The sequence below is a fragment of the Buteo buteo genome, chromosome 15 (genome assembly GCF_964188355.1).
Source record: "Buteo buteo chromosome 15, bButBut1.hap1.1, whole genome shotgun sequence".
In the NCBI taxonomy this organism is placed as follows: Eukaryota; Metazoa; Chordata; class Aves; order Accipitriformes; family Accipitridae; genus Buteo; species Buteo buteo.
The window spans coordinates 12189190-12215452 of NC_134185.1; the positions used below are offsets into that span (position 1 = coordinate 12189190).

The 26263-nt window shown below is 41.5% G+C and overlaps 2 protein-coding genes across 2 annotated transcripts in view; both read right to left on the reverse strand.

Annotated features, from left to right (window-relative positions):
- The window catches only part of UBE2J1 (ubiquitin conjugating enzyme E2 J1), a 47302-nt gene extending 41598 nt beyond the window's left edge, over nucleotides 1-5704 (reverse strand). Inside the window, exon 1 of the mRNA XM_075046604.1 lies at nucleotides 5521-5704. The gene's annotated coding sequence lies outside the window, so the exon portion shown is untranslated. The remainder of the gene's footprint in view (nucleotides 1-5520) is intronic.
- Nucleotides 5705-6099: 395 nt separating this feature from the next.
- RRAGD (Ras related GTP binding D) lies at nucleotides 6100-25460 on the reverse strand. Its single transcript, XM_075046602.1, has 7 exons — nucleotides 25174-25460; nucleotides 18500-18795; nucleotides 17882-18081; nucleotides 16787-16901; nucleotides 10779-10921; nucleotides 8806-8954; nucleotides 6100-7011 (listed from the first exon to the last, which is right to left on the reverse strand). Exons 1-7 carry the CDS (start codon nucleotides 25319-25321, stop codon nucleotides 6860-6862), a joined length of 1203 nt encoding a protein of 400 aa, XP_074902703.1. The 5' UTR covers nucleotides 25322-25460; the 3' UTR covers nucleotides 6100-6859.
- Between the last annotated feature and the right edge of the window lie 803 nt (nucleotides 25461-26263).

Below are 26263 nucleotides of genomic sequence, written 5' to 3' on the forward strand. Positions count from 1 at the left end.
CCAGTGGGAGTGAGCCCGCTTGTGTGCCTCCACTGCAGAGCTTGCATTCAGCACTTAGGACCCGAGACCGGGCAGCGTGATGAGTGGCATACTGGCAGTCGAAAGAAGTTCAAGCAGCTGTGAAGGGAGTATTGACAGAGAAGCAATTTGTGGATCAGATCATTTGGCCTGCCAGAGGATGATTCAGTCTTTGAAAAGGGCACTGCAGAAAAGCATCAGAGTATGCTTCCACCTCTCAGTGCAGGATTTACAGACAAGACGTTGGCCCCTGGGACCTTTTGATTTGGATCAACTAGATTTCCCAGAAGGCACACCCCTGTTCTCTCTGTATACTGCTTTGCAAAAGGAATTGAAACAGATTATGTTTCTCACGGCTCAGATGGCTCTGGTTGTTATCAAAGTAGTCCCCAAAGCTGATGTGGATGAGCATGAACAATAGGGGAAAATTCCATCAATAGTTGACTTAACCTCAGAACAAGTTGGAATTATATCAATCACAGGTGTCAGGTCCCTTGAGTGACACCACTGCAAAGTGGATGGTGGGGCTTCTAGAAACTGCAGGAGTGCTGGATAAAGATTTTAACTTCATTGCTAGGACATCCACCACTCCAATCAGGCAGTTTTATCAGCAGCATTAGAGGAATCCCAGCTGCAGAAAAGAACTCGCAGCACTGGATGCAGAGGACTCTGAAAGCATTACTGGCTCTGTCCTGGTTTTGGCTGGGACAGAGTTAATCTTCTTCCTAGTAGCTGGTATAGTGTTATGTTTTGGATTCGGTAGAATAATGTTGATAACACACTGATGTTTTCAGTTGTTGCCAAGTAGCGTTTAGACTAAGCCAAGGATTTTTCAGCTTCTGACGGCTGCAGGGGCACAAGAAGTTGCGATGGGACGCAGCCAGGGCAGCTGGTCCAAACTGGCCAAAGGGATATTCCATACCATGGGACATCATGCCCAGTATTTAAACTGGGAGGATTTGGCTGGGGGGGGCAGATCGCTGCTCAGAGACCAACTGGGTGTTGGTCAGCAAGTGGTGAGCAATTGCATTGTGTGTCAATTGTTTTGTATATTCCCGCTCTATTGTTGTTATTATTTTCTTTCTTTCTGTCCTACTAAACTGTCTTTATCTCAACCCACGGGTTTTACTTTTTTTTCCCTGATTCTCTCCCCCATCCCACTGAGGCAGGGGCAGGGGGGAGTGAGCAAGCAGCTTGTGTGGTGCTTGGTTCCCAGCTTGGGTTAAACCACTGCAGGTTCCCAAACTGTTGGATGGCTGTTTTATCGGGAATAACAGAAAGCTGAGGAAGGACTAGGGCAGTATTTAACAAGGAAGCACGCACTAGATATGAGACTTGGGTTTTGTGTGGGAAGGAGCGATGAGACAGCCGAATTAGGAGGGCCAAGAACATAAACTTGCAGTGATGAATGGACTGGTACTGGGTGAGTGGACACCTACCTGACATCTAAACACCTATACGCAAACATGAGTTAATCTGGGTCAGAAACTCGCAGTGCTGATGAGAAAGTGCATTAGGACTATAGTATTCCCTGATGCTAGCGCTCTCAGGTAACTGGTATGCTCACCACAACTTACACCCCTCTTCATTGACAAGCTGAGGTTCCTCTTGGACATAGTCAGGCTGTCTGCTCTCTCTGCCTGGAGCTGAGCAGAGCCTCCAGAACATCACTGCTCTCTTGCTTTAGAAATCCATTTTTGATTTCCAGCAGGAACATGTTCATGCCTGGTTTATACTATATTTGAACCAACACTACCCTTTAGTTCAGCAGAGTCCAGAATGGCTTTTAGTTCGCACTAAGTGGAGATTAAAACCTATATATAGGGTAAATCCTGCTACAATAGCAAACGCAGCTCTGATGCTGTCCTGTAAGTCACTGCCGGGGCACTGCTAGGTGGGCCTGAGGACCATACGGTGCAACTGAGCTCGCCCAGACCACCTCACCATGGTTCAATGTACACGCGTGCATCTTGGTGTGATAAGCCCATCGTCTTTTCTTAGCCTGCCTTTTGTGAAAGAAGGCAGCTTGGAATACACTGTGAAATGTTCTGGCCTATACACTAGGACACTCTGTATTATTTTTTTTTTTTGTCTCTCATGTTTGCACTCATCTATGAGGTGTTTAAACCCAACCCTTCTCAGTTTAGGCCATGTTTAGTTGTTGGTTTGGTTGTTTGTTTTTTGGTTTTTTTTAAAAAAGGACATGAGTGTTTTTTTCTCTGCCTTCTGGTTCTCAGCAATTCTGAAATAATCCTTCTATCTCATAGCAGCTCCTAGTGTTATTAAGGAAAATATTCAGTAGAGTTATCTCCTCTGACTAGTCTCCTGAAAATCTTTTACCTTATCAAAACCATATTAGTTTAGTCCAAGAGACATTGTGACAGACTGCTGCATGAGATCAATTTTTTTCCCTGGACATATATGAATCTCTTCTTTTAAAATATGTTCTGCAGACGACTAAGAAGTGTTTAAAATCTGATTGCCAGCATAAACTGTAACTTGAATATGAACACATATTTGTATGGTGTGCATACGTACCAAGATTACATAAATATGTTGTATCTTTTAAGGACGTTAGTAGCGTGTAATGGATTTTATATAATTTAGATATTTTTGTACTCAATATTCAGTAGCTTTTTGCTCAAGACCTAGCCTGTAGCTCATAACACTTATAAGCCAAAGAGAATAGGCTGGTAAGAACAAAGGAGACTGGGTATCTGACCTGTTTACAACAAAACATGTATACAGAGATAGCAAAATGAGAAAGTTAACACAGAAGATACCAGGGAGAAAACAAATGAAAAGAAACAGTCTGTTAAGAGTCTTTTTAAAATGTAGCCATTTGTGGATATGTGCATGAGCTAATATGGAAATATTAATACAGTGGGAAATCAAGTGGGATGTCAACCATATGCCACCATAATAGAGGAGCCCAAAAGAATTTCCCAACCAAGCTTATTTCTCATTTCCCACACAGCTGAAATGGGTGAAGTTGATGTGTTTGTCTGTAATTGAGTAAATTCACATGTGGCTATCAATAAACATTCAGAATAAGACATTTTGGTGTTAATGATCTGATTTCCCCATCGGACAGGACAGAGGTAAAGCTGCAGCAACAAAAAACCACTATGTAATAACGTCATGCACATCGTTCAGTACAAAAATGGAAAAAACCCCAATGTTCAATTTAAGAAAAAAAATATTCTGTAATGACTAGTGCAAATGACAGGGACAGTAAATGTGTCATTAAAGCAAAGAGTTGCTACTGTATATGATGACCTGTTCAGGGTTATTCTCTTTAATTCTTCAACTTAATCTGATGATGCATAAAAATGGAGGGAGTTTATAGGTTAAAATTTCTGTTAAAAATCACTACAGTACTTTCACAGAATGAACTCCCTTAGTATAAAATGTTATCACAGGAGTGCACTTTCACATGCAAGAAAACCAAGAATTTTTGTTTTAATGAGAAAAAAATTGTTCCACCACAAAACAAGAGATCTCAAATGATCCATTTGAATTACGCTTTATCAGAGTAGTTTGCTCCTGTCGATTATACTTCCATGCTAACGCACAGCATGGCTGTAATCACAGAATTTTAGAAAGACATTCCAGCACTGTCACACTTTAAATAGCCACGTTCCAGTGCATGCTCAAGGATGCTTTTTAACTCTTCAAAGAATCCATTAAGTACTCTGGGCTGCTGGCTATTGAATTACTTACAGAGATTTCCTGAACTACAACAAGTTGTTGGAACCAATGTGTTATAGTTATTCAGCTTCTGACTTTAATGTGTCTATGGGATACTAAATTGGTTTGGGTTTATTCTAAACCAGTGTTTTAAAAGAGACATATCTAGTTCAATAATGGTCCCTGCTATGCCTAGGCAACACCAACAATATATAAAAAAGCAGACTCACAGATCAGGTATTTTGGAAATACTACACTATTCAGGAAGTGATGACTTCTTGCACAATTTCTAATTTTAAAAAAGGTATCTCAACATTGCCTTGTCAGAATTCACTCTTGTAGTATATGGGGTATTTCATCCCTTTAAAATAAAAGCTAGAATCTCAATAAAATTTAAAGAAAAAGCAGGAGATTTGAAATAATATGTTCTTTAAAAAGAACGACCTTGCATGCCTCACTCAGTGCTCAATCACTTCAGCTAGAACATGAAAATCTGAGGTACTAATTAGAAAATGATTATTCAAAAGTGGAACACACAAGTCATCACTTAAACTGAAAATACCAAAGTTAAACAGTAAAACTAATGCATTTTTAACATTCTTCCAATTTTATAATTAAGCTTATTTGAAACATAAGTAATGTGATAAAAATTATGCTTAATATCCAATTAGAAATTTTACACATTAGCTAAAGTCACCTTCACTAAATTATGCAACCTAGTCGACATCAAATTCTGGAGAGGACTACAGGAGCTAACTTAATTGTCTTAAATAAGTTGATAGTCCTAAATACATGGGTATGCATGACTACATAGAACTTAGGCCAAATATATGGAAACTACATTCTTTAGTTATGATTCATACCACAGCCAGTATGATGAAATACTTTATTAAAAGAAAAAAAAAAAAGTGTCTGGTCCAGCCTGGTAGGTGTTCTTTGTCCCACATAGTCACCTGTACCTGAAGGAGTAAAGGGAGAAGGCAAGAAATTATGGCAGCCCTTCAATGAAAGTCCTGTGGACTGGAGAGCTGTCAAGAGCTGGCTCTTACCCACCACTGCTTTGGTGAACTCTGAAGACAGCTTTGTATTACTTTAACTGAAGGTTGGTCAGAAGAGCTGCCCTCACCCAAGGTGACAGATGGTGACAGTACCAAAAGGAATGCGAACTCTCTGTCATTTTGCAGCATTCTGCTTTGATTACAGCTACTGTCATCCTGCACACTGGCACCAGGACTGGTACTTTTTGCTATTCTCAATGTTTTTCACCTTCCTGAGCACCTAGAACTGCATTACTTATCAAGTGAGTCTTGACGGAGCTGAGCTCCATCTATCGACTAGCACTTTTTTTTCTAAGGACTCCACATATATTCAATAGATTCATGCCAGAAGAGCCAATTAGTTCTTAAAAGATAAGTTGCGTGCATCAGTCAGCAGTAAAGGGTTTGGAAAGCACCGGTCTCCCTTTTGGCAGGTGTTTGTGTAGAGAGCCTTCGCACTCATGCCAACTGGCTCTCCCAGCTCTTGTATTCCGTATAGTACTAGAGCTTCAAGATGTGACAATACATGGCACAGAGAAACTCTGCATTTGCCTTCAAACCACAACTGAATTTACACTTGCTTACAGGTTAAATCCCTCCTTGTTCAAAAGAAGCCAGCAAACACTGGGGGCTCTTAACTCACTGACAGACATGCAGCATTACGCCTTACCTTGGCTAAGAGAAAACTTTTAAATTCCATCTTCCCACCTGTCCCCACAGCTAGCTCAGCTAGGGGCAGATTAGTTATGAATGAGTGAAGTACAGCTCCCCTTACCTGTTTCTGGTCTACAGCAAGCTGCCTCCCATTCAGGTCAAGCTCTTCCCACTCCCAAAACCTGCCGACAACACCGCTGGACCGCACATGCAATTGGTCTGCAGCAGGACTGGCAAAAAAAAGAGAGTTGCTCTTCTGACTAGAAACTATAATTTTGTATCATTAATGAAACAAAACCAGTGAATACAGAACTCGGAAAGTAAGTTTTACTTCTTTTTAGGTTTGAGAGTGCTCTGCTGGCCGATCCTTTAGTAAGTCTGCCCATGTTCAATATTAAAATAAAAAGTAGTGATGTACGTCGATTACTACAGCAGGTAGATTGTCCAGTCCTCATTTTAATGGTCTCTTCTTGATTTCAGTCACAGACGTGTCCCTATTAGAGGGTATCAGAACCCAGTGCTCACATCTTTAGGACTTTCTATCAGTACATCAGAACGTCAAGGTGGAAATAGGTATAGATTCTTCAGTGCACCAACTGTCGATGTGCAGGCTCTCAAAACAAACTCAGCAATGTAAATTCAACCTTTCAGATACAACACCCTCCTCTGAAGCCTTACAAAAATACCAGTGCAACATAGAGCCATTTTACAAAACAATTATCTTTATAGAAAGGTATTTTAGTAGTATATGCTGAGGTAAATAATAAAAACAGACCCAACAGAGGGCATGACCAGTGTTATAGAGAATTCCGGATGAAATTTGGCCAAAAGCCTGTTTTATAAAAGCTAATATTTACCTACCAGTTATGATCCCTGGTAAGGTGCTTATTGCTGTAATACTTCAAAATTATTCTTCAGTTTACAAATTGAAAAATATATGAAATTAGATCTGTATGAATGTTAGGTATTAGCTGTCACAAATTTTAAAAGGCATTGTACCAAGTTTTCTTAATTGTTTACTAACCAATTTGATTGTAGCAGGTAAATAAACTACAGCATACATTTTACCTGACACCATGCATCAAAATCACCATAAAAACTAAGTTTATCAAAGTCCAACTCCACAAGGAAAACATGAAAAAGTGCAAATTATGTACCCAGTATCTCTGTCACAGCTGTTTTTTCTTAATATGGCATGAAAAAAGTTTACAGCATATATTAAGAAAATTCTTACAAGTGTTCACCTCAATGCTTATATATACAACATTTTGCTCAAAGTGCTCACTATATGAAAAAAACTGATTGGATAAAAATATTTAAACAGTGCTTTCTGAACGTTCAGGGAAAATTCATATAATACATCAGTCCCATTTGTTTTCCTCTTCACCCAGTGCAATGAGATGCAGAAGTCACACCAACTTCACGAAAACTTTGCTTGCCACATTGCCAGAAAACCTCAGTTACAGTGGCATTCTTGGTGTCCCATTGGGAGTGGGTCTTTTGTTTTTTTGCATGTGGCTTTGATGTTTTCGAGATCTTACTACTTTCATTCTTACTTCAAATACTTCTTGTATGGCTTTTCGAAAACAATGGAAATTGTAGTCTATTAATCCTACAGAGACAGAAATGTTTTCCATATTAATAAAGACAATTAACAAATTAGGTAATGAAAAAATTGCTTATATTCTACATTTAGTGAAATACCACACTGTCTCTCTGGAGGTCATAATCACTGAATTTTCCAGGCATTTTCTTCTGTGCTAAGCAAAAGCACGTTTGATAAATACAAATAAATCAGTGAGCATTACAGCTTCATATTATGTCCAATATTAAATATACTTCTTAGTCTTAAGAGAAAACAAATAGAAGTTCATTGGCAGATAACAAAGCTTTAACTTAATAAAGAGCTTTGAAGAAGTGCTCAGTATACTACAAGAAAAATTAAATTCTTTCATAAAATATGGTGTCATTCTGTAAATTTGCTTTACAGAATAACTGTGATAAAAATAAATAGCATCTAGTAATCAAAGAATTTTTATTTTTTGACAATACATAAGCTTTGAAATGGATACTTGATAGAAATATTACCAAACAACAGCCAGCTGTATTTCATCTTACATTGTAATTGAAAAATAACACAATAGACATGCTGCTAGATTACGTACATACATAATAGGCAGATAACATTACCATGTGAGTGGGCTGAATGTGATCCCACAGAAAAGCTGTAAAGCCATACTGGTAGTCAATTAGAAGACTTACTGGGCACTACAGCTGTGTAATACTGCAATACAATTTTAGAATTTTGGTACTGAGCTTATGACCTCATTGAAGGTTAATGATGTAAGCTGCCTTAACTCAAATACCGCAGTGTTTTCCACTTCAATTTCCCTAACAGGACCTGATACATATTTTAAGTGGTTTAAATCTACTGTGTTACAGTTTGATTTTTTTCCAGGAATTACTTTCCTTCTCCCTAGAGTTCAGACAAAATATTATGTGGAAGTCACCAGACACCAAAAGCTAATCTGCATTATAATACCAGAGCTGTACTGTTAAAGAGTACAGGCTACAGCACGAAATGTCCCAAACTATGTAGACACAACAACCTGACACAGTTGTGAGAAATTCGACCAGTTGAAGTTCTATAAAATAAAAGCTAAATAGCCTGTCAAACAGCCCAGCAGACACAGTATGAGTACTGCATTCACAAACACACCAATACTGACTGGTGAATTAAATATCACAAGATGGGGACACAAGCTCAGATGATGGCTCATTCTTTCACTGCTCAGTTCTAGTCTCAGGGCATTTCACTAAGACCAGTAACACTGAACATCATGCCAGCAAGCAGAGCTATCATGAGCCAAGCTTTCAGTATTGACCTTGACCAGGGTCAGAGAGATAACCAAGAAATTTTATGCACTTTAAGTGCAAAATATGAAAGCCACCTAGGTCCCAAATTTGCAGCTTTTCAAAAGCCTCCTTTCAGAGATGAAAGCAAGAACATATTTATTTCTATCCACCAGTTTCAGTAATTTCCCTTGGTTATGGCACACAAGCTGTTCCAAATGCGTATGCTGGCGCCAACAGGTACAAATCAATGTTAGCCAAGATAAACTGACACATTCTACTGTTGCAGATGGAAGCTTTACTGCACTGGATATAAAGTTTCATACGCTTTCATATCAGAAAGTTGTCAAATACACTTACGATTTCATCTTATCTTAATGCCACCACAAATACTTCCTGCTTTAAACAAGTTTTGTAAGCTCTATCAAGCTGTACTTACCTTTAGTATTTGTGATACAGCTAGAGACTGTTATCAGCTAATGACAACCACAGTCACTCATTAACTCACTAATATAAAGGAAAAGTAATGTGATACTAGAAAAGAGAAAAATACCTTTTCTCTCAAAGCTTTCTTCTCTGACAAAACAAACAAGAGCAAGGAATTTTGTCACCTCTTTTAAATAAAGGACAGTCGTATTGTTCAGTTTTATGATTGCCATTGATTCTTTGTCATAAGGAGTTCCAGTGCCATCATCTTTAAGCCTAAAGGGCAATATTCAAACAAAGAAACAAACAAACAAGAAAAGATAAGCCACCAGATGAGCTAACAAAAGTACTCCCACATTGGTTCTTTCACTAGATAATCTCAAACTTTATGAAATTTTCATTTTAACCTTTCAGAGAGACTTTATTCAAACTCCACACTATGTAAACTAAGAAGACATAGAGATTAAATAACTTATCGAACCACACAGCAAATCTTAGATCTGGTGCTAGAAATTGTTTGATTGCCAAGTACCTGAACTGGAGCCTTATTTTTTCCTCTGTTAGTTACCAACCATTTACTACAAGGTTGTGTTTTCTTTTAATCAATGCACTATATTATGACTTTATCTAAAACTCATGAAACAGTAAGTCTGTACTGACAATTCCAAATGCAGTAACCTTGCTTGAGCGATGGCAGCTGACTGATGGTTTAAGCCATCTTGAGACTTTCCTCATGAGATGTTGCCTTTTGCAACACCATAACATGAAAAGAGATTTCTCTTTCACAGATGATGTGTCATGATGATCACTATTAGTTTTGTACCTTGTAATTTTACTGTTATTCCTGAATGCACACACAGATCTTGTTAAATGGGTAGTTATCACCAACCTCCCAGAACAATTAGTATCAATAATATTAAGGTAGCAAGTTCCACAGATGATCCAGGAACAGAGGACAAGGAATGAATTGTAATATAATTTCTTTAGTCTATAGCTAAAGCATGGCAAGCAGATCTCTGGTGATAAATGCTAAAGGGTTACACAAAGACAGTGCCAGAGTGACATTTTGTGAAAAGAGCACCCCACAAGTGGTGTTGTACAGAGAATAATTAAACACATAGTCTTTTGAACTACACAGCAGCATCTTTCTCTGTACAAAAAAATGCCACAGAATCAGCATCCTTTATTGTATACCTCTGTAAAACACAACTTCTTGTACAGTGACTTAAGTGACCAACTGCAAAATCTGAAACACACAGTAGAATATACAATCATAAGAAATTTTAGAAAGGTATTCAACAATTTGTTGGTCTTTTGAAGTTCTAATGCTTATTGCACATCTGCACCAGGATTCTCCTTTTCACCTTCTCCAAGAGTGCAAGAAGTCTACCAATGGGTAAGAATGCAAAGCTACCAAAGAATACCACACTCTAAGCATGCTGCTGTTTAGCCTCCAAGTCTATGCATCTTAATGCACTAATTCTTAATGTGCCCCTACCTTTCCCAGGAATAGCTGGCATTACATTTGGCCAAGGGCCAAGCCATTTGAAACATAACTTGCAAGGAGACATACATGCTAACCCAGGAGATCTCCAGTTGGTAATGTGTAAGGAGGGGAAACTGAAAAAAACCCCACAAAGATCATGAAGGGAAAAGAGGACAGAGAACTGAAGCAAGAGTGAAGCAGCTCTCTGAGGCCAGTAGAGGCCACCAGCTATTAAAGTAAACAAAACTAAATATGGCCCCACTTTTTTTTTTTTAAATGGGAGGCATCCTTCTGTTGAATTCATCCCTGGAGAACAAAAAGATAATGTTTCCCTTTATTTTAGGTTCGTTACTTCCCACTCCTTCCTCCAAATAAAATTATTAGCATAGAAAGAGGAAGCTGTTAACAAAAGAGGATGGGCAGGGAACTGTGCTTGTTGCTAGCAGTGGATCTGTACCTCAGAGGCTTGCTGTTTCCTCCTTCTTCCCTGTCCTGACAAATTAGTCTGGCAAATTACACATTCTCATTATTGTTTATACCCACATCATTCTAATTTTGAGGCCGTTCAGATTCTAGGTACACAGTTTTACGAAGAACATTAACAATTTACTTACCCATATATACAAGAAATGTCAATCACAACATCTATCATATCACAGCAGAGCTCGTAAGTTTGCATATCCACTGGAGTACTGTCCGTTGCAATATAGATCTTACTGACTACATCAAATAAAAATGCTTTTTCAATCCCAGAATTCTATTTAAGAAAAGAAGAAAGATAGATAAAACGGAAGCCAGGTCTTCAAATTGATACCAAGCTTTTTTGTTCCCCTACTTGCCTGTTATACAAAAAGCTAGGCTGAAGAAGTGGAAGTTAAACTGCAATCAAGCTTGTTGGGAAAGAACAGTACATACAGCACTGCCATATTTGTAGCAAACTGATGCTCACAGACCTTCCAACAGTTTCTCTGCCTCTGAGCAGACATAACGCCAAGTTACACTCCCAAACTTCCTCTCTCTGGAAAACATCTGGAAAGATTACATTTATTTTCAGTGGAAACTGTGGGGGAAAAACATCTTCGAAGATCAAGCTTTTGGGTTTTTGATTGTAACAATGGACATAAAAAGAGGGCTGTAATTTAAAGTCATTCTAGCTGCACAGGTAAGGAGGTGAAAACAAGGGAAAAAAAAAGTTGATGGACAAAGAAGGCAGTAGTGTTCAGGAACTAATTTCTCAAGGAAACTGAGAAATTGTCTCATTGAGGTCTGTAGCTGTTTTACTGTCAGGTTCCTTAGAACATCTTTTAGGATCACAAGAGAAAGACCAGTATTTTGATGGTGCTCATTCAGTTTTCGTGTAGCACTGGTGGTTAAAGCCATGTTTATAATGCTAAGGCTTACTAATGTGATGACAGCTATGTTCCTGTCATCCTGCAAAGCTGATTAAGATTCTCTCCATACTGGAGATGTATTGTATTCACAGCTCTCAGAGGCTAGCCAGGAATGCTAGCTCATACTCTTCATGTAGATAAGGTAAACTGCCATAAGCGTCTGCTTCCTGGAAAAAAAAGAGGAAAAAATGGGTACTGCTTAGCTGAAAACAGTAGCCTTGCCTGCTGATATCAAGGGATTGCACCTGTGCAGCTGTCCCAGCATGAACACAAACAGCAATTTCCCAGTATTGCTAAAGCTCAAGCTATAAAATATGCTTCAGAATCCACCTACACAGGAAGAGAAGCAACTTTCTCCCATCAAACTGAATTTTCTCCATATATGGGCTTACCTTTTTAATATGGTTTGGGACTGCTGCCACAGCAGTTTTGTAACTATCAAAAAACACACTGAAAACCCCTAACAAGTTTTAATAGCTTCAGCTTCCTTTGTAGTTGCAGAACTTTTCCTTTTTTCTTCTTCTTTCTTTTCTAAGTCAAACTATTTAACACATAGTTAAGAGACTAAAGGGACCCTCCCACTTTCCAAATTTCCTGAAATAGAGAGACAAATTTCAATTCTAGGTATGCTATTGAACACTGGCCAGCAATATTTTGGGCATTTGCTTCTTAAAGAGGCTTAATTCTTCCACCATCGCACACACAGCTAAGGCTGGAAACATCTATCAATAATAAAAGAGTATAGCAGTGAATTTCTTGCATTTCATTATGGAAAAGACTCTGTGAGTGGCATGTTTCAGTAAGTCATTAATAATAAAAAAAAATATTCAAAACAAAGTATACACGGTGGATACCTTACGTACATGGGCTGAAGCACATGATGTACAAGGAGAGTCTCAGAGAACTGGCTTTATTTAGCCTGAAGAAAAGAAGGCTTGTTGCTATCTACAAATACCTAATGTAAAGGTGCACAGAAGACAAAGCCAAACTCTTCTCAGAGCTAGTGTTGAAGGGAAAGAGGCAAAAGGCACAAGCTGAATTATGACTTGATAGAAGAAAAAACAAAATTTAGCATGAGAGTGGTGAAGCACTGGGAGCATGCTGACCTAATACTATAGAGTTTCCATTCCTGGAGACACACAAAGCTGGACTGGACCCACCCATGAGCAACTTGCTCTAACTGGCCTGACTCTGAGCAGGTCCCTTTCAGCCTACATGGCTCTATAAGTCTACGTTCTTTGAGCACTAAGAACAAAAATGTATGCATATTTATTTTGGTTATTCTGGCCACACATGATAGTTCTGTAATTTTAATTTTTAAATAATAATTCTGACAGCACCTCACATACTTCAACAGATGCTGTCAAATAAGATTAATCACAAGATTTATCTGTAAATATCATATAAGTATACAGCCATAATTCATTGCCAAAATATGTATTTGAAAACACAAGTCATTTTAGACAAAAGAAGTTGGAACTCGAGCCCTGTAGTGACATTCATGAGGAGTCAATTATAAAATTTTGTACTACATAAAGAGAGATATAGTGACAATTTCAGCTGTACAGATAAGATATACTTTAAATTACTAAGATGCCAGTGACAATATAATAATATTTAACAATGAGCAGTGATTTTTCCATCTCAGAACTCCAGCTGCTGCAGCCTGCCTGTACTTGCAGTGACAGTTAAAAAGGTTTTCATCTCAAGATGTTTGCCATGCCAGCAGTTAGGCCTGCTGGTAAGGGCAGAGCTTGGTGTTTTAGCTTAAACCATGCTTGTTTTCAGTTGAAACCAATACAACATGGTAGGACCTGCTGAGAAACTGGCACATATTTGCTTCTGTTGAACTTTGTATGGTAACAGAAACCTCTGCGAAAGGGTAGGATGGACTGCCAGGAGTAGTAACCACTAAGTTGTACCCACATGACTTCAAAGATTTCATTTGCCAGGGTTTTTAGCACAACTTCAACTGAAAAAGCAAAGGATTTGCCAGAATGTTTGTGAGGAAATTGCTCAAGGGAAAAAAAAGAAACCAACAGTACAAACAATAATTACAAGTCATAAAAAAATCAGGAACCAGTGGATAAAAAATACTATTCAAAGAGACATTACATCATTAATGCTCAGTCAGGGAAAATGACAATAAGAAAACAACTGTTTCTGTTACTAGAGTAGGAACATTCCTTATTAGAGAAAAAAAGGCCAACAGCTGCCTTATGCAACTGAATGAAATGCTGCCATTGATGTCAATAAGAGCAGGGTCAGAATAAGCACTAGTTATCTCTGATGCAACCCTACAGCCTGGAAAGAAGATGCAACGTGCGCTAGAAGCTCTATCAAGTGCTCTGAATTGATCTAAGAGTATTCCATGGCTAATCTGAACCAAGAGAGTCATGCGAAAAGTCTTCTGCCATGAATATATGAGATTTTCTTTTGGATAGGTAAAAACCATGACATAGTTGAAATTTAAACCGTGTTTCTCAACTATACTGAGTGTGATAAAGTAGAAGGCAGTTTCTATTCTGGAATGGGTTCAGTAAAACTGGTAGTATTACTCCAATTCCTAGGTTAGGTAACAGGGCCTATCTTTTTCCTTCTTGAAAGTATGAAAAGTAAGCCAGAATTTGGCCCTAAAAAGTAATTTTTAAAAGAACTTACAGGATATCACTAGTCAGTTACAGTTAGAGATGAATTTCAGACAGTTATTTAAAAAGGTCTTGTGGCAAACAGCAGATTTTGTGGATGAATTTTCATTTTAAATAACATGTTTGAATTTAGATTATGAAATTTAAATCATTAAACAAAACTGAACTTCATTTTATTTTTATCATGATAACTCGTTTTTTGTTTTTACACATACTTTTTAACATCCCTCACCCCCCCCCCCCCCCCCGCCAACAACCCTAAAATGAAAATCCACATTCCCATGTCACACAACTTGATTGCTTGGTAAGGCCACAGTAATTAAAAACCAGACATCCTTCTATATGAAGCTGATAAGAGTGTTAGTCAAGTAAGATTTATGTGGGTTTTGAATGCCAAACCAACTGTTATTTTATAGTTTACAAGCAGTTACATTAAAGAATGTAGAAGCAGTATTATCACACTGATGGTTCCTCAAACGTACAAGCTGACACACTGTGGCACTATAAAGTTAGTCAAACACCTGCTGTGAACTTAAGAGTGATCACAGATTTATTTTTGTAATCATCAGCTTTTTGTGTTAGAAGTCTTAATGGCATAAATGAAAACACATCCTCATGAATATTGCTGCAAAATCCAAACTAGAACACCAATACACCCACACTTTGATATCCAACACACTGGCTTCCTGAGGTAAGGCATGACCAAAATCCATGTCAAGATTTGCTGTCACTAAGTTGCTAAAGTAAAAGAGGCACCTGCTAACTAATTCTATGCTGTGGAATGACGTTTAGTCTTTCTGTGGTTGCAAATAGAGTCATTCCGAGTCTCCTGTCTACAGGTAGAAGATACTCATAAAAACAGACAGCAAGCATGCTGAGGACACAGCTACAGCAGCTACCCCTTGCCCTAGGTCATTAACAAACTGGATTTTGCTCTGTTTGGAGCTAAGAAACAGTCTGAGACTGTTTCTCCTACTGAATAGAGGAAATAGCATACCTTGCTCACTTTTTTGGACTTCCCATTCATTTGAAAGACTTGTTCTTCCTTACAAATTACATCTGATATTCTAGATATTATTGGAGCTGCCTTCTGGGTGTTCCAGACACACAAGCAACTGTCGTCAGTCATTCAGGAAGCAGCTCGTGCTTGATTCATCTGGTGGTTTGGCAGAAATTCTTCACCAACTCCAAACAGCGAGGAGACCCCATACAGAGATCTGACTCAATTATGAGTGACTGAGGTGACTCTGGCACAAGGAGGACTATCATTCAGACAGCGTTCTCTTTAAGACTTGTGTAGCATATTCAGTAACCAATTGCTCCAGAACTGTTATCATCACTCCTTCATTACCTTTCTGTCCTAAGTGGAGTTCAAGACTGGGTGATAACTGGTATATGGTCCAGCCATTTTGGCAGAAACAGATCTTGGTAACAAACCATTCATTATGAAATAGCATCATTTATTGCCTAATAGTAAGACAGTAAGTTTTGGAAAGACCTTCCTCTAATCCTAGCTCTCTCTTTCAGCAACGCATCCAACTTTTCTCTCTCTCCATTTTCACACCCTACACGGAGAAACTGTGAAGTCTAATTTTATCTAGTAGGCTGTTGTATGATATTAAATAATTTCATTACTTCAAAACCACAAAAAAGACACAACAAAATACCTTGCTTGGAAATCAAAGCTTGACAAATTAATGCTAGATGCAAGGTGCAAAATTAGAATACTGTGAGAAAGGGTGCAGCGTCAGGAGCTGCTACAGCCTGACTTCACCACCATCAAAACAAGGAGTTCCCCCTTTTCACAGCCTACTCACTTTGTTTCCCTTTGCTCATGGCCACATGTTCCCACCTCTTATCTTGTGCCAAAACAAGAGCATGTTGGACTCCTCCATGACCTGCTATTAACTAAATTCAACAGTGCATTAGTGTCTGTCATAGTGACTCCACGAGGGAACAGGTGAGTATCAAAACCAGTACAAAGGAGAGGAAGGGATCACACATACAGGAAGAGTGGAGCAAGCAATTACCTCCACAGCGATAACAAGCCACTAGATCTACAAAGCTCCCTAACTGGCCTTCAGAGTAACTATGGAAGTGGTGGAAGTTGTGATGCACTCTACCTCTAAAAATTTCAAGACAAGAGAAGATTTTCTTAAGCGGGGTAAACTTCGATACTACGTAGAATTAATTCTAGGAAGCACTATAGACAGCTCTACATAGGAGGTCAGACTAGATGGTGTTTGTTTAAGAATTCATTTACACAAATTTTAAGTACTACTTAAACAAACGCATGCAGCACAGACCTTTGCAACATTCAGATTAATGTATGAGCAGAAAAGTGATGACTGCTAATCCACTTTCTGTGATTCAGGAAATACTGTATCTTGGCAGCTCAGCAATGCTGTTTAATAGACAGGGAGGTGAGGCCAAGCTGCATGTGGGTGCATTTCAACTACATTCTGTTAATTTCTCTGAGAGTTCAAATTACTCATAATCTCTCAGAAGGCAGTGAACAGAGTGTCTGAACATGCATGTTGGACATAACTGGATCTACAGACAAAGTATATAACAAGTACTTACTGAAATAAAGATGTTAAGCAGGTTTTCCAGTGTTGGGAGCTGTGGAATCAGTTTCTGTACCACTTTGCTAAACGCTTCAAATATAGAATGATCATATATGCTTGTCAGATAAAAGCTGGAAAAAAACGTCACCACATTTTCCTTTTAGCCACATACTGTGAACATGATGTACCTTTCATAATATGAGTGAAATGAAATATTGTCAAACAGCAAGTGCCTACATTTATGCAATTACCCCTTGTGATCAAAAGTCATGTTATGATTGAAGCATAGGACTTCATGTCTATACAAAAAAAGCCTAGACACTGCAAACTAGACCTTGATGTAGAACTTCATGATGCAACTCCCACCTTGGTATTCTTAGGAAAATATTTTTCAAATTGCAGGAGAGGAATATTACTGAGTATGTCTGTTGCAATCTACTCTTTGAAAGCTGTGGACCCATTTACCAATGCAATGATGCAGTCAAGTAGTTAAGAGCTCTAAAGAGCTGACATGTTCACAGAGCAGGTCTCTCTTTTTAATGTATTCGTACTTGGCTTTAAGTGCTAAGAAAGCCATGACAACTTGATGTCCTCTAGTTCCCAGTCTGCAGAAGTCCACTATTTTTCATTATCTGCTACAAGAATCTGCTTTCTCAGCAGATATAAGGCAAAGATACAGCACCTGTCTTCCCAAGTGGCTCCAAGCAGGCTGCAGCAGTGAGGACTAGTGATTGGGAGGGGACTGTGAGACAGAGAGGTTTGAAAGAAGGCAAAAGTCATGCAAGTGGCATATACACACTACTGGCTGGAGCTCTACCGGTTGCTGCCACTGTCCAAGCAACTTATTTCAAGACAGCAGCTGCAGCAAAAACTGGTAGGACTCTGGTTTATTTGTCATCTGTTTTTAAGCACATCTCCTCTCCATCTTTCCCTCTAAGAAAGCAATCAGAAATAAGATACTTTGGATCAGGTCAAATGCAATGTCTCTGACTATTCATTTCCTTCATATAGCAAAAGCTTTTTGCCTCCTACTTCAAGAGAACCGAAAATGGTAACTTGTCAAATAAGCTGCTCTCCTCTTTAGGATTCTCTGCACAGCAGCTTTTCTCACCTGAGGTGAATCTTCTCTAATCCAGCATCTGCAAGGTCATCATTTGCCCTCTGGTGAATATCTCTTTGCGTTTCAATCTTGTGATCATCAGATAAACCATCCACTTTATGGATAAAGATTTCAAAGTTGATATCTGGATTCACTTTATAGGCTCTGGTCACAGTAAGATGCAGCCGAGCTAATGCTTCCATATAATCATCCTAATGAAGGAAAAAGAAAAGTTACAACTGTAGAGAAGTTCTTAAAAATATACATAAAATTTTATGACACTTTTAGATAATGCTACAGTTCAACAACAGCTTAATTTTTTTATTTCTTATAAGTAGAAGCCTGAGCTTACATCCAGCATGTGCACCAATCTCATGCTGTCAGCACTTAGGAATCTGAGCAAGAACCTTGAGATGTTTAAGTAAGTTAGTTAACTTTTGAACGTACTGCAAAGATATTAAAAATAGTAAAGCAGTCCTTCAACTTTTAATTACTTTCTTTTAATGTGTGTTTGTGATGTAAGTTAAGTCATCTATTTGCTTCGAAAAAAAAAAAAGTCTATGCTTTCCAACCCATCTGTCTATTGCTGAAGGAAGAAAAGAAAAAGGTATCTTAAAGCCCACTTTTTACCTGAGAATCGATAACAAATATCAGTGCTCCAGTGCCTCTGAAAATCATCTCATAGTCAAACGTAGGGTCAAAGAAGTCAATTTGCCCAGGAAAATCCCATATCTGAAAGTTGACAAAGGAGCTGTTGGAAACATCCTCTCTGCAGATCTTGTTTGTGCTCTCCAAGAAGAGAGTCTCATTCGGCGACATTTTGTGAAAGACAACTTTCTGAATGGAAGACTTCCCACTTCTTCTCAATCCCATGAGCAGGATTCTTGGCTTAACTTCAGTACTGAATGGATCATTGAAATCCAAAACTGAATAAAAAAAATCACACAAGAAGAAAAGTAATATACTATGGGAATATAATTAGTAACTGCCAGATAACATGCATTTTATATTTATTTTCATTACATTTTTACTTGGATTTATGCAAATGTTAACAATTTTTAAGCTTGGGGAGCAGTGCTACAGGCATTTTAACTTGAATTATTTGCCCCTTAGGCTATACTATCAGAAAATCTGCTTCTCACCTCTAAGACAGAGACTGCAGAAGGCTTGATTGCTCAGTTTGTATGTGAAAAATGTGTTATAACACACAGATATCCTGAAATTTCTAGTTTTACTATAATTAATGCTATCCCACATACATTCTAACCCAACTTTAAAAGAGTATCATCCAGTAACAAATACCATTGACAACTTATAGCTACATCACACTGCTGGAAGAAAGGAGTAAGTTTGTGTTAGTTACATCTGTGTGATCTTCCTAAGGCTATATGAGGCCTTCCTTCCTATAAAGTAAGTAGTAAATAAAGTCACACATCCCAGGAGCTATAGGAAGAGGACAACTCAGAAGGCACATAATTCCTCTCTGTTGGGACTTCGGTGCTGAGCTGAAAATGGTACTGCACATAGATGTAAAAAGCTTTCAGACACCTCTGTGATACCCTGTCTGCAGTGTCAAACACAAGCAATGCAAAAAACTGAGTTGTCAATCCTAAATCTGCAGAGTAAGGCTCACAGAACACAGTGGTCAGATTTAAAATACTGATCAGAAAACAGGCTAAAAACACTTGCTGTCAGGCAGGCATTCTGCCACCCACTGAAGTACAGACTATTCAACATAATTCAGAGCATAACATAATTGCATTTCTTTCTCTTTTTCTGCTGGGATAAATTTTGAATTGCAGAAAACTGGCACACATTTGCTCATACGCATCCTTCCTGCATATGCCCTGCATACTTCAAGTGATCAACTTTACTCCAAAGGTATGAAAATCCAAAACAAGAAACCTCAGCCACAACAATTTGAACCTGTCAATTTATTACGTAGCCTTATGGGCTGAAAAACACGGAAAGCTTGAAGGAATCCTTTGCCTAGGAGGATGTTTTGCGCCCAGGGGTGGTGATCACATCTGTCCTCCTGTGTTCCTCAAGCCTCACTCACAACTTTCAGAAACACAAGAGCAGGACGTGCCTGCCAGGAGGGCACAGAACCTTGGTCGCATCCGTTTGTGCCTCCTGAGCTTCAGTTATGGAGAATTTGGGACTTCTCAAGGGAAGGTCTTGCAGTGTTAGCATAAAACATCCCCTTGGCACCATCTACTGGCTCCTGCGTGGTTATGCCACTCGGTGTGGGCCCGTGTCACCAGTGACTGACAGGAGTTGAAAACTCATTATCAGTGGTATCCTATCCATTTTAAATACATTTGAAAGGCCTTGACGGGTATTACCACTTGCTGTACTCTTGTCAATTATCACACATGAAACACTGCCAGGCTGGAGCAGTGCGCAGATGAAGCTCCTTCAAGCAGAATAGCAACAAGTAACTCTGTAAGAATCTCATTCTCCTAAGGCAGCAATGGCCAACTTCTGCTGATCCACAGACAACAAATTTAGGAAGTAATAAGCTGCAGTCAACACGCTGCTCTACTCTTCCTGTCAATCTGAACAGCGATAGTACCCTCCTGTGGCTGCAAGAAACATGTGCCTATAATACTTCACACCTGTAAAGGAATAATAAACCTCTGCTCTAGGACGATGTAATGATATTTTATGTTTTGGGGGAACGGTCTTGTCAATAAAGCAAACCAAAGGTACAGGATTTAACGGTGTTTCCTCCACACCACTCTCTTCTCTAATGTACAAATTTTCCACAGCTGCCAAATGTATAGTCCCAGTTTCATTAATGTGCATATATCCATACATCATGCAGTTTGCATTGTGGCCATCAGAAGGAAAAATAATTTATTCAAAGCTTTACAAGAACTGGTTTGAATAAAATGCTTTATAAAGGCATATAAAGAACAGTCTTCCAGTTGAGGCTTTATTGTGTGTTTCAGAAAATTAAAAAACCTCCCATTTACTCTGTACGCAACAGAAATTACAAAGTCTAATTTGCTAGATTTGTACTTTGTGTCCCCTTCCTCTACCCACCACAATAACACCAACTTCCCCCTGTATGTCTTATGACATATCCTCCAAATAACAGATATGACACGCTGTGGCCAATCTGGAGCTCAACACATGCTGGTTGGCCAGACCGTACACGCTGGTTTGCCAGCTGCAGCCACAAAGAACACACACATCTGCTCGCCTGTCCCTCTGAGGACACTTTCATTTGGGTCTCTTCTCTCTTCTGGATGCCAGTTTTCAGCAAATTTGTGGGAACTTAATCACCTTTGAGACATCTTTCGTTCAGATTTGGTTGAAGGTGGACAGCAGTTTCCAAAGTTCTGACCAGTGATGAGACAACCAGAAGACAGGCTACCTACATAACTCCCTTTTCTTTAAGAAATAGGGTAAAAAACTCATATGTATCTAAAAAAATATTTTAAATAACTTGGGGTTTTACATTGTTGCTATATTAAATTATTCCAGACTGTTGGATTGTTATGGACTATAATACTTACTAGAAAGAAATTGCTTTATAATAAAGCCATACTAAAAAAAAAAAAAAAATACAGTGTCAAGTGCAAACAGAGTTACCGATGAGAAGAATGAACACCAGCTCTTCTGCTAGTAATACTTACTTAGCTTTTGAAATCCTGCCAGTTCAAAGACAGGGAAATGTAAATGAGTATCATCCAAACCTGACTAGATAGCAAGGCTGCTATAGCACTTTCCTCTGAGAGAGAGTTAAGAGATTACCTTATATGTAAAGGAATTGGACGATGCACTGCCTGCCCACATTCCTTTGCAGAGTACATGACAACTCCTTCTTTAATTTGCCACAGAAATGCCAGTAGATGTATCACTGCAACTTCCCAGACTAGGTTACTGAGTGAGATCATAATATGCCTAAGAGAAACACTAAACTCTTCTCTATTCTGTAACGGGAAAGATAATTTTCCCTATTGCGAGATGCAGCACATTTCCTGCTTCATTCACTTTTGCAAAGAGTAAATGTTATAAAATGCCAGTTTCTAATGCATACCAACAGTTCTTCATATTTCAGCTTCTCTAAGCAGACATAAAGAAGTCATGCTAGTTAGACACCATATCCTTTGAAGTATTCACAAACTAAACTTAAACCCAAAAGCACCTTCCCCACAGAGAAGCAGTCAATTCCTTACAAAATTTCTGTAATTGCAATTGTGTCTTTGCTTATGGAGTGCAATTTGCTTGTGTTGCAACATGCAGAAGAGCCCAGCTCTGAGGAGTTAATTGAGAACTGCACGTAGTAGTCCTGACCTGTCTCACCAGGATGCACAGTACACAATAAATACTTTAATATCTCCTTCAAGCTATTAGAAATATTAATTGATAACTAAAATAGTTTTCGAAGCCCGTCCTGAATTCCACATCAATTGCAATTAATTGTCAAAGCAGGTGACTATCAGTGCTTCACAGGCATATGTGACAGGGATCCCACATTGGAAGGTGTATTTGTAGATCTCGCCAGTTTTCAAACGCCCAAATAAAGCATGGCTGTTCATCTGCTCAAGTGATGTCAAGCCAAAAGAAATTATTTTGCTCGTGTTACCGTCCATACAGTAACAAGCCCCTGAGTCTCGTTTTAAACTAATACAGCTAATGATGATTATTTTTTTGTCCACTAATGCAATTATGTTATTTTTAAGTTTCAACCTTTTTTGTGTAAAGGAGAATTAGCAGTCCCAAACTTCCCACTCATGTACCTTCAAGCTCACTGATCTCGTAGCATTTCCAATACTACGGTGACTGTGATATCTGCAGCACTTTGGAGTGCTGTTGAGACAACAGCCTTATAAAACACACACAATGAACATCTCTAATGCTAACAGATTGCCTGAGCCTAAAGAGTTAACAGAAACAGCTTATATGCAATCAAGAAAGCTGTTCAGCTACTGTGGGTTCATAAACATTGCAGAAATGCCTGGTGGAAGGAAATTCTTGTGGCTAAAGAAAAGACTCAGAACCAGAAGACCTGGTTCCACCCTGCCACAAGAGCGGCACTGTGCAATGCTATGTCTTAAAGCTACTTTCTTGGGCACTCTGCAGAGGGCTTCCTAGCTTCTAAATACTTTTTAATTGCATATACCAAAAATATGACTAGGCTTTATGTAAACTAAGTGCTTTACTGAATATGACCCCATGTGTAAAGTAAAAAGATTAAGAGGACAAGAGACGTGGTTTCAGCATTCGGGCTGGAGACAAGAAACCAGTATGGGGTGAGAGATAACCAGTATGAAGTTTTCAAATCTCCTGTATGCCTACAAGGACAAATTATGTTTTTACTTTTAAGTCTGGCTTCTCCTTTCGCTTTCAACAGCCATGCATTGAAGCTGTTCTCCTTGCATCACCCTTTCCATTCTTTCTTTGCGGAAAAGTGGAGACTGTGACACTGAATTTTGGACTACTTACTGTACAGATCCAGGAAGAGAGAGGATGAAAGCTGGGAAAATGAAAGCCCCTTGCCCTGCAGGCCGGTGTTAAAATACACAAAACACACACCCAAACCCCAACCCCCTCCATTACAGATGCTCTATACCTCTTTCTCCAGAGAATTCAGAATGTAACAGAAAGCCAGGGGATCTGGACTGTTAAAATGGCCCCTTGTTTTAATTCTGCATAAAAAAGGTCCCTTCGTGGACTGTCTTCTCCTGCTATTCAGGATGTAAAGCTTTGTTTCTGTTAAGAAATTCTGTTACAATATTCTGGTGTTACTATGAAGAAACAATTGAAATCTGTATCAGTCTAGCAAAGTTCCTATCGAAAAATACCCAGATAAATTCCTCTGAGGACAGAATATGGATTACTTCTCTACAGAAAATGCTAAGTGAGTTTAGCACTAAAGAAATACGCTAAATATATTCTCCTTGGATTGAAATAAAGGCAATTTTTAAGCAGTTTCAAATAAGACTTTAATTAGTCTCAGCTACATCTCTTACATCCTAGCATTCCCACAGCCTTTCACCATGAAGGCTTACACTCAAAGCCCTGACCTTCTCTCCTCCCCAAAATCGTGTTAGTCAATGCAGTACCTCCCATGGCAGCCTGTGGGACTCGGCCTTTAAGGAGAAGGGTTCTGCGTGCTAATAATCAAAGTAGCCTTAAAACATGTGGCCTTTTATTATGCTCTTATGAAAACGCAATTCTTTTTTCGCCCCGAGATACTGAGAGTTTTCCAAGCTCCTTTGTGAAATACCTCTCAGAAGAATGAATTCAGGCTCTGAATGAAAGCAACAGGCTCTGAGCTGGCGTTGCCTCTTTTTACTGAATGAGGCTGCTTTTCCTGGTAAGCCTGTCCTTCCTCGCATCACCATCCATCCCTACTGACACGGATACGCAGCGAGGAGCGCGGGTCCTCGCACGCACAGACACACGGACAGCAGACATCGAGCAGCGCCTGCCACTGTGGGGACTGACATTCGCAGCTGCAGAGCCGCCCTGGACACAGAGCTGGGTGCTGCCGCTGCCTTTTATAGCCTGACACCCAGCCCCCCGCCTCCCTGGCACACTCCAGTCACATCACCCGGCTGCGGCCACTAATAACTACTAACTCTTACCCCAGACACGGAAAACGCTGAAAGGCGATTACTCCCTCCACCACCACCACTCTGCCTGCGCTCCTTCTGCCTCCTCCCTCTTTCCCGACCCCTCCTGCTACCTGTCAGCCCTTGCCCCGCTCCCGCCTCAGAGCTCCCCACTCGCACCCTGTCCCCGTCCCGTCCCCTCCCACGGTCACCTCCGCAGCATCCCCGCTCAGCCTGGCCTCTGGCCAGGCAACCCACCCCCGTCCCCAGCGAGGCCTGCCCCCCCTCCGGACGCCTCGTCCCCCCCACACCGCTCCCCCTGGCTCCCTTCTCTCCCCCCTCGCCGTGCCCCTAATCCCGCGGGGAGCCTCGCCTTCCTCCCTGACCCACGTCCGCAGAGCCGCCAGGCCCGACCCCCGGCCGCCAAACCCTCACCTCCCCAGCGGCGGCCCCGTCCCGCCCGCCACCGTCCTCTGCCTCGCCTCGGCCCCTGCCCCGCCTCACCCACGTCTCCGCGCTCACGGGGCCGGCCCTGCCCCGCACCTCGCCCCACGCCGGCGCTCGTCGCCAGCCGCTGCCCCGCAGCCCCCTCCGGGGACGATGCCCGCCCCCCCGCTCCGGTAGCTGCCGCCGCCGCCGCCCCCCGCAGCCCCAACGGCGGCCGCGACGCCGCTCCCCGCCGCCCCCCCCCCCCCCGGTGCCGAAGCCGTTGCGGCCGCCGCGGGTGGCACTCACACGCCTCATCGCCGCCGCTCTCCGCGTCCCCGTCCGAGAAGGACTCGGCCCCGTCGGCGTAGCCGGCCAAGCCCACGATCTCCTCCTCCTCTTCCTCCTCCTCGTCCCCCTCCTCCTCCTCCGGCAGCTTCCTCGGCACCTGGCTCATGCCGGCCGCGCTCCCGGCGGGGCTCCGAGGGCCCCTCTGCCTCCGGGCGGCCTCGGGGCGCGCCTGTGCCGCGGGCGCGGGGGGGTAACCAGGTGCCGCGCTGGCGCCGTGCCCCGCCGCCGCTCCCCGCCGCCGCCGCCGCCGCTCCCCTCCCCCGCACGGCGCTCGGCGGAGCGCGCGGCGCAGCCTGCCGGCGGGGCGCGGAGCGAGCGAGCGGGCGGGGGAGGCGGCGTGACCCGCGTCACCTGACGCGGCCGGTCACGGGCCGGCGGGGCCTCCGCGCCCGACCGGGCCCCGCGGCCCGGCCCCGCCGCCGGCAGGCAGAGCCGGGCGCTGCCGCGCTCGCAGGCGGGCGCCGGGGCCTGCCGGACGCCGCCGCTTCGCGCCCCGGCCCCGCTGTCCCGAGGCGCGCGTGGGACCGGTGCACACGCGAGGCGCTGCCTCTGGCGTGCGGGGGGGGGGACGACGGACACGCCGCGGCGCCGGAATTACTGCTGGCCTCTTTATTACAGGTGGCCCTCCCGGGGCGGGGGCCTCGAAGTCGGTCAAATCCTGCAGCCTCCCGCCGCTCGGAGCCCGAAATGGGGCTCTCGGGGCTCTCCTGCATCACCCCCACACGCGCCTCTGCCTTCACGTGTGGGAGATGGCGGGACTCGGGGCACGGCCCCTGTCCGCCCGGCACCGCTCGGCTCACACACCCGCCGTCCCTGCTCGGGGCCCAGATGGTGCCTGCGGCCTGACCGGTGCTCCTTCCGTGCCGACCCTGTCGTCGTATGGCCGGGCCCAAAATGTTAAGCCAGGCAGTAGTGGAGGGTGGTAACTGATTCGCAGTGTGGGTGAGAGAGATTATTTTAGAAATAATACTCTGGATGAATAAGGAAGACTACAGAAAGCCACAGGAGTGAAAACTCCTTGGAAGAGTGTGGGACTTTGAAGCCCCTG

What these genes read in the sequence shown, in the direction of transcription:
- RRAGD (XM_075046602.1), bottom strand. Translation starts at nt 25,321, where the DNA reads ATGAGCCAGGTGCCGAGGAAGCTGCCGGAGGAGGAGGAGGGGGACGAG. An exon ending in TTAGAGAAGATTCACCTCAG is followed by an intron (nt 16,902 to 17,881) that starts GTGAGAAAAGCT and finishes GTTTTTTTCCAG; the next exon opens with CTTTTATCTGACAAGCATAT. An exon ending in GACATTTCTTGTATATATGG is followed by an intron (nt 8,955 to 10,778) that starts GTAAGTAAATTG and finishes ATTGCCCTTTAG; the next exon opens with GCTTAAAGATGATGGCACTG.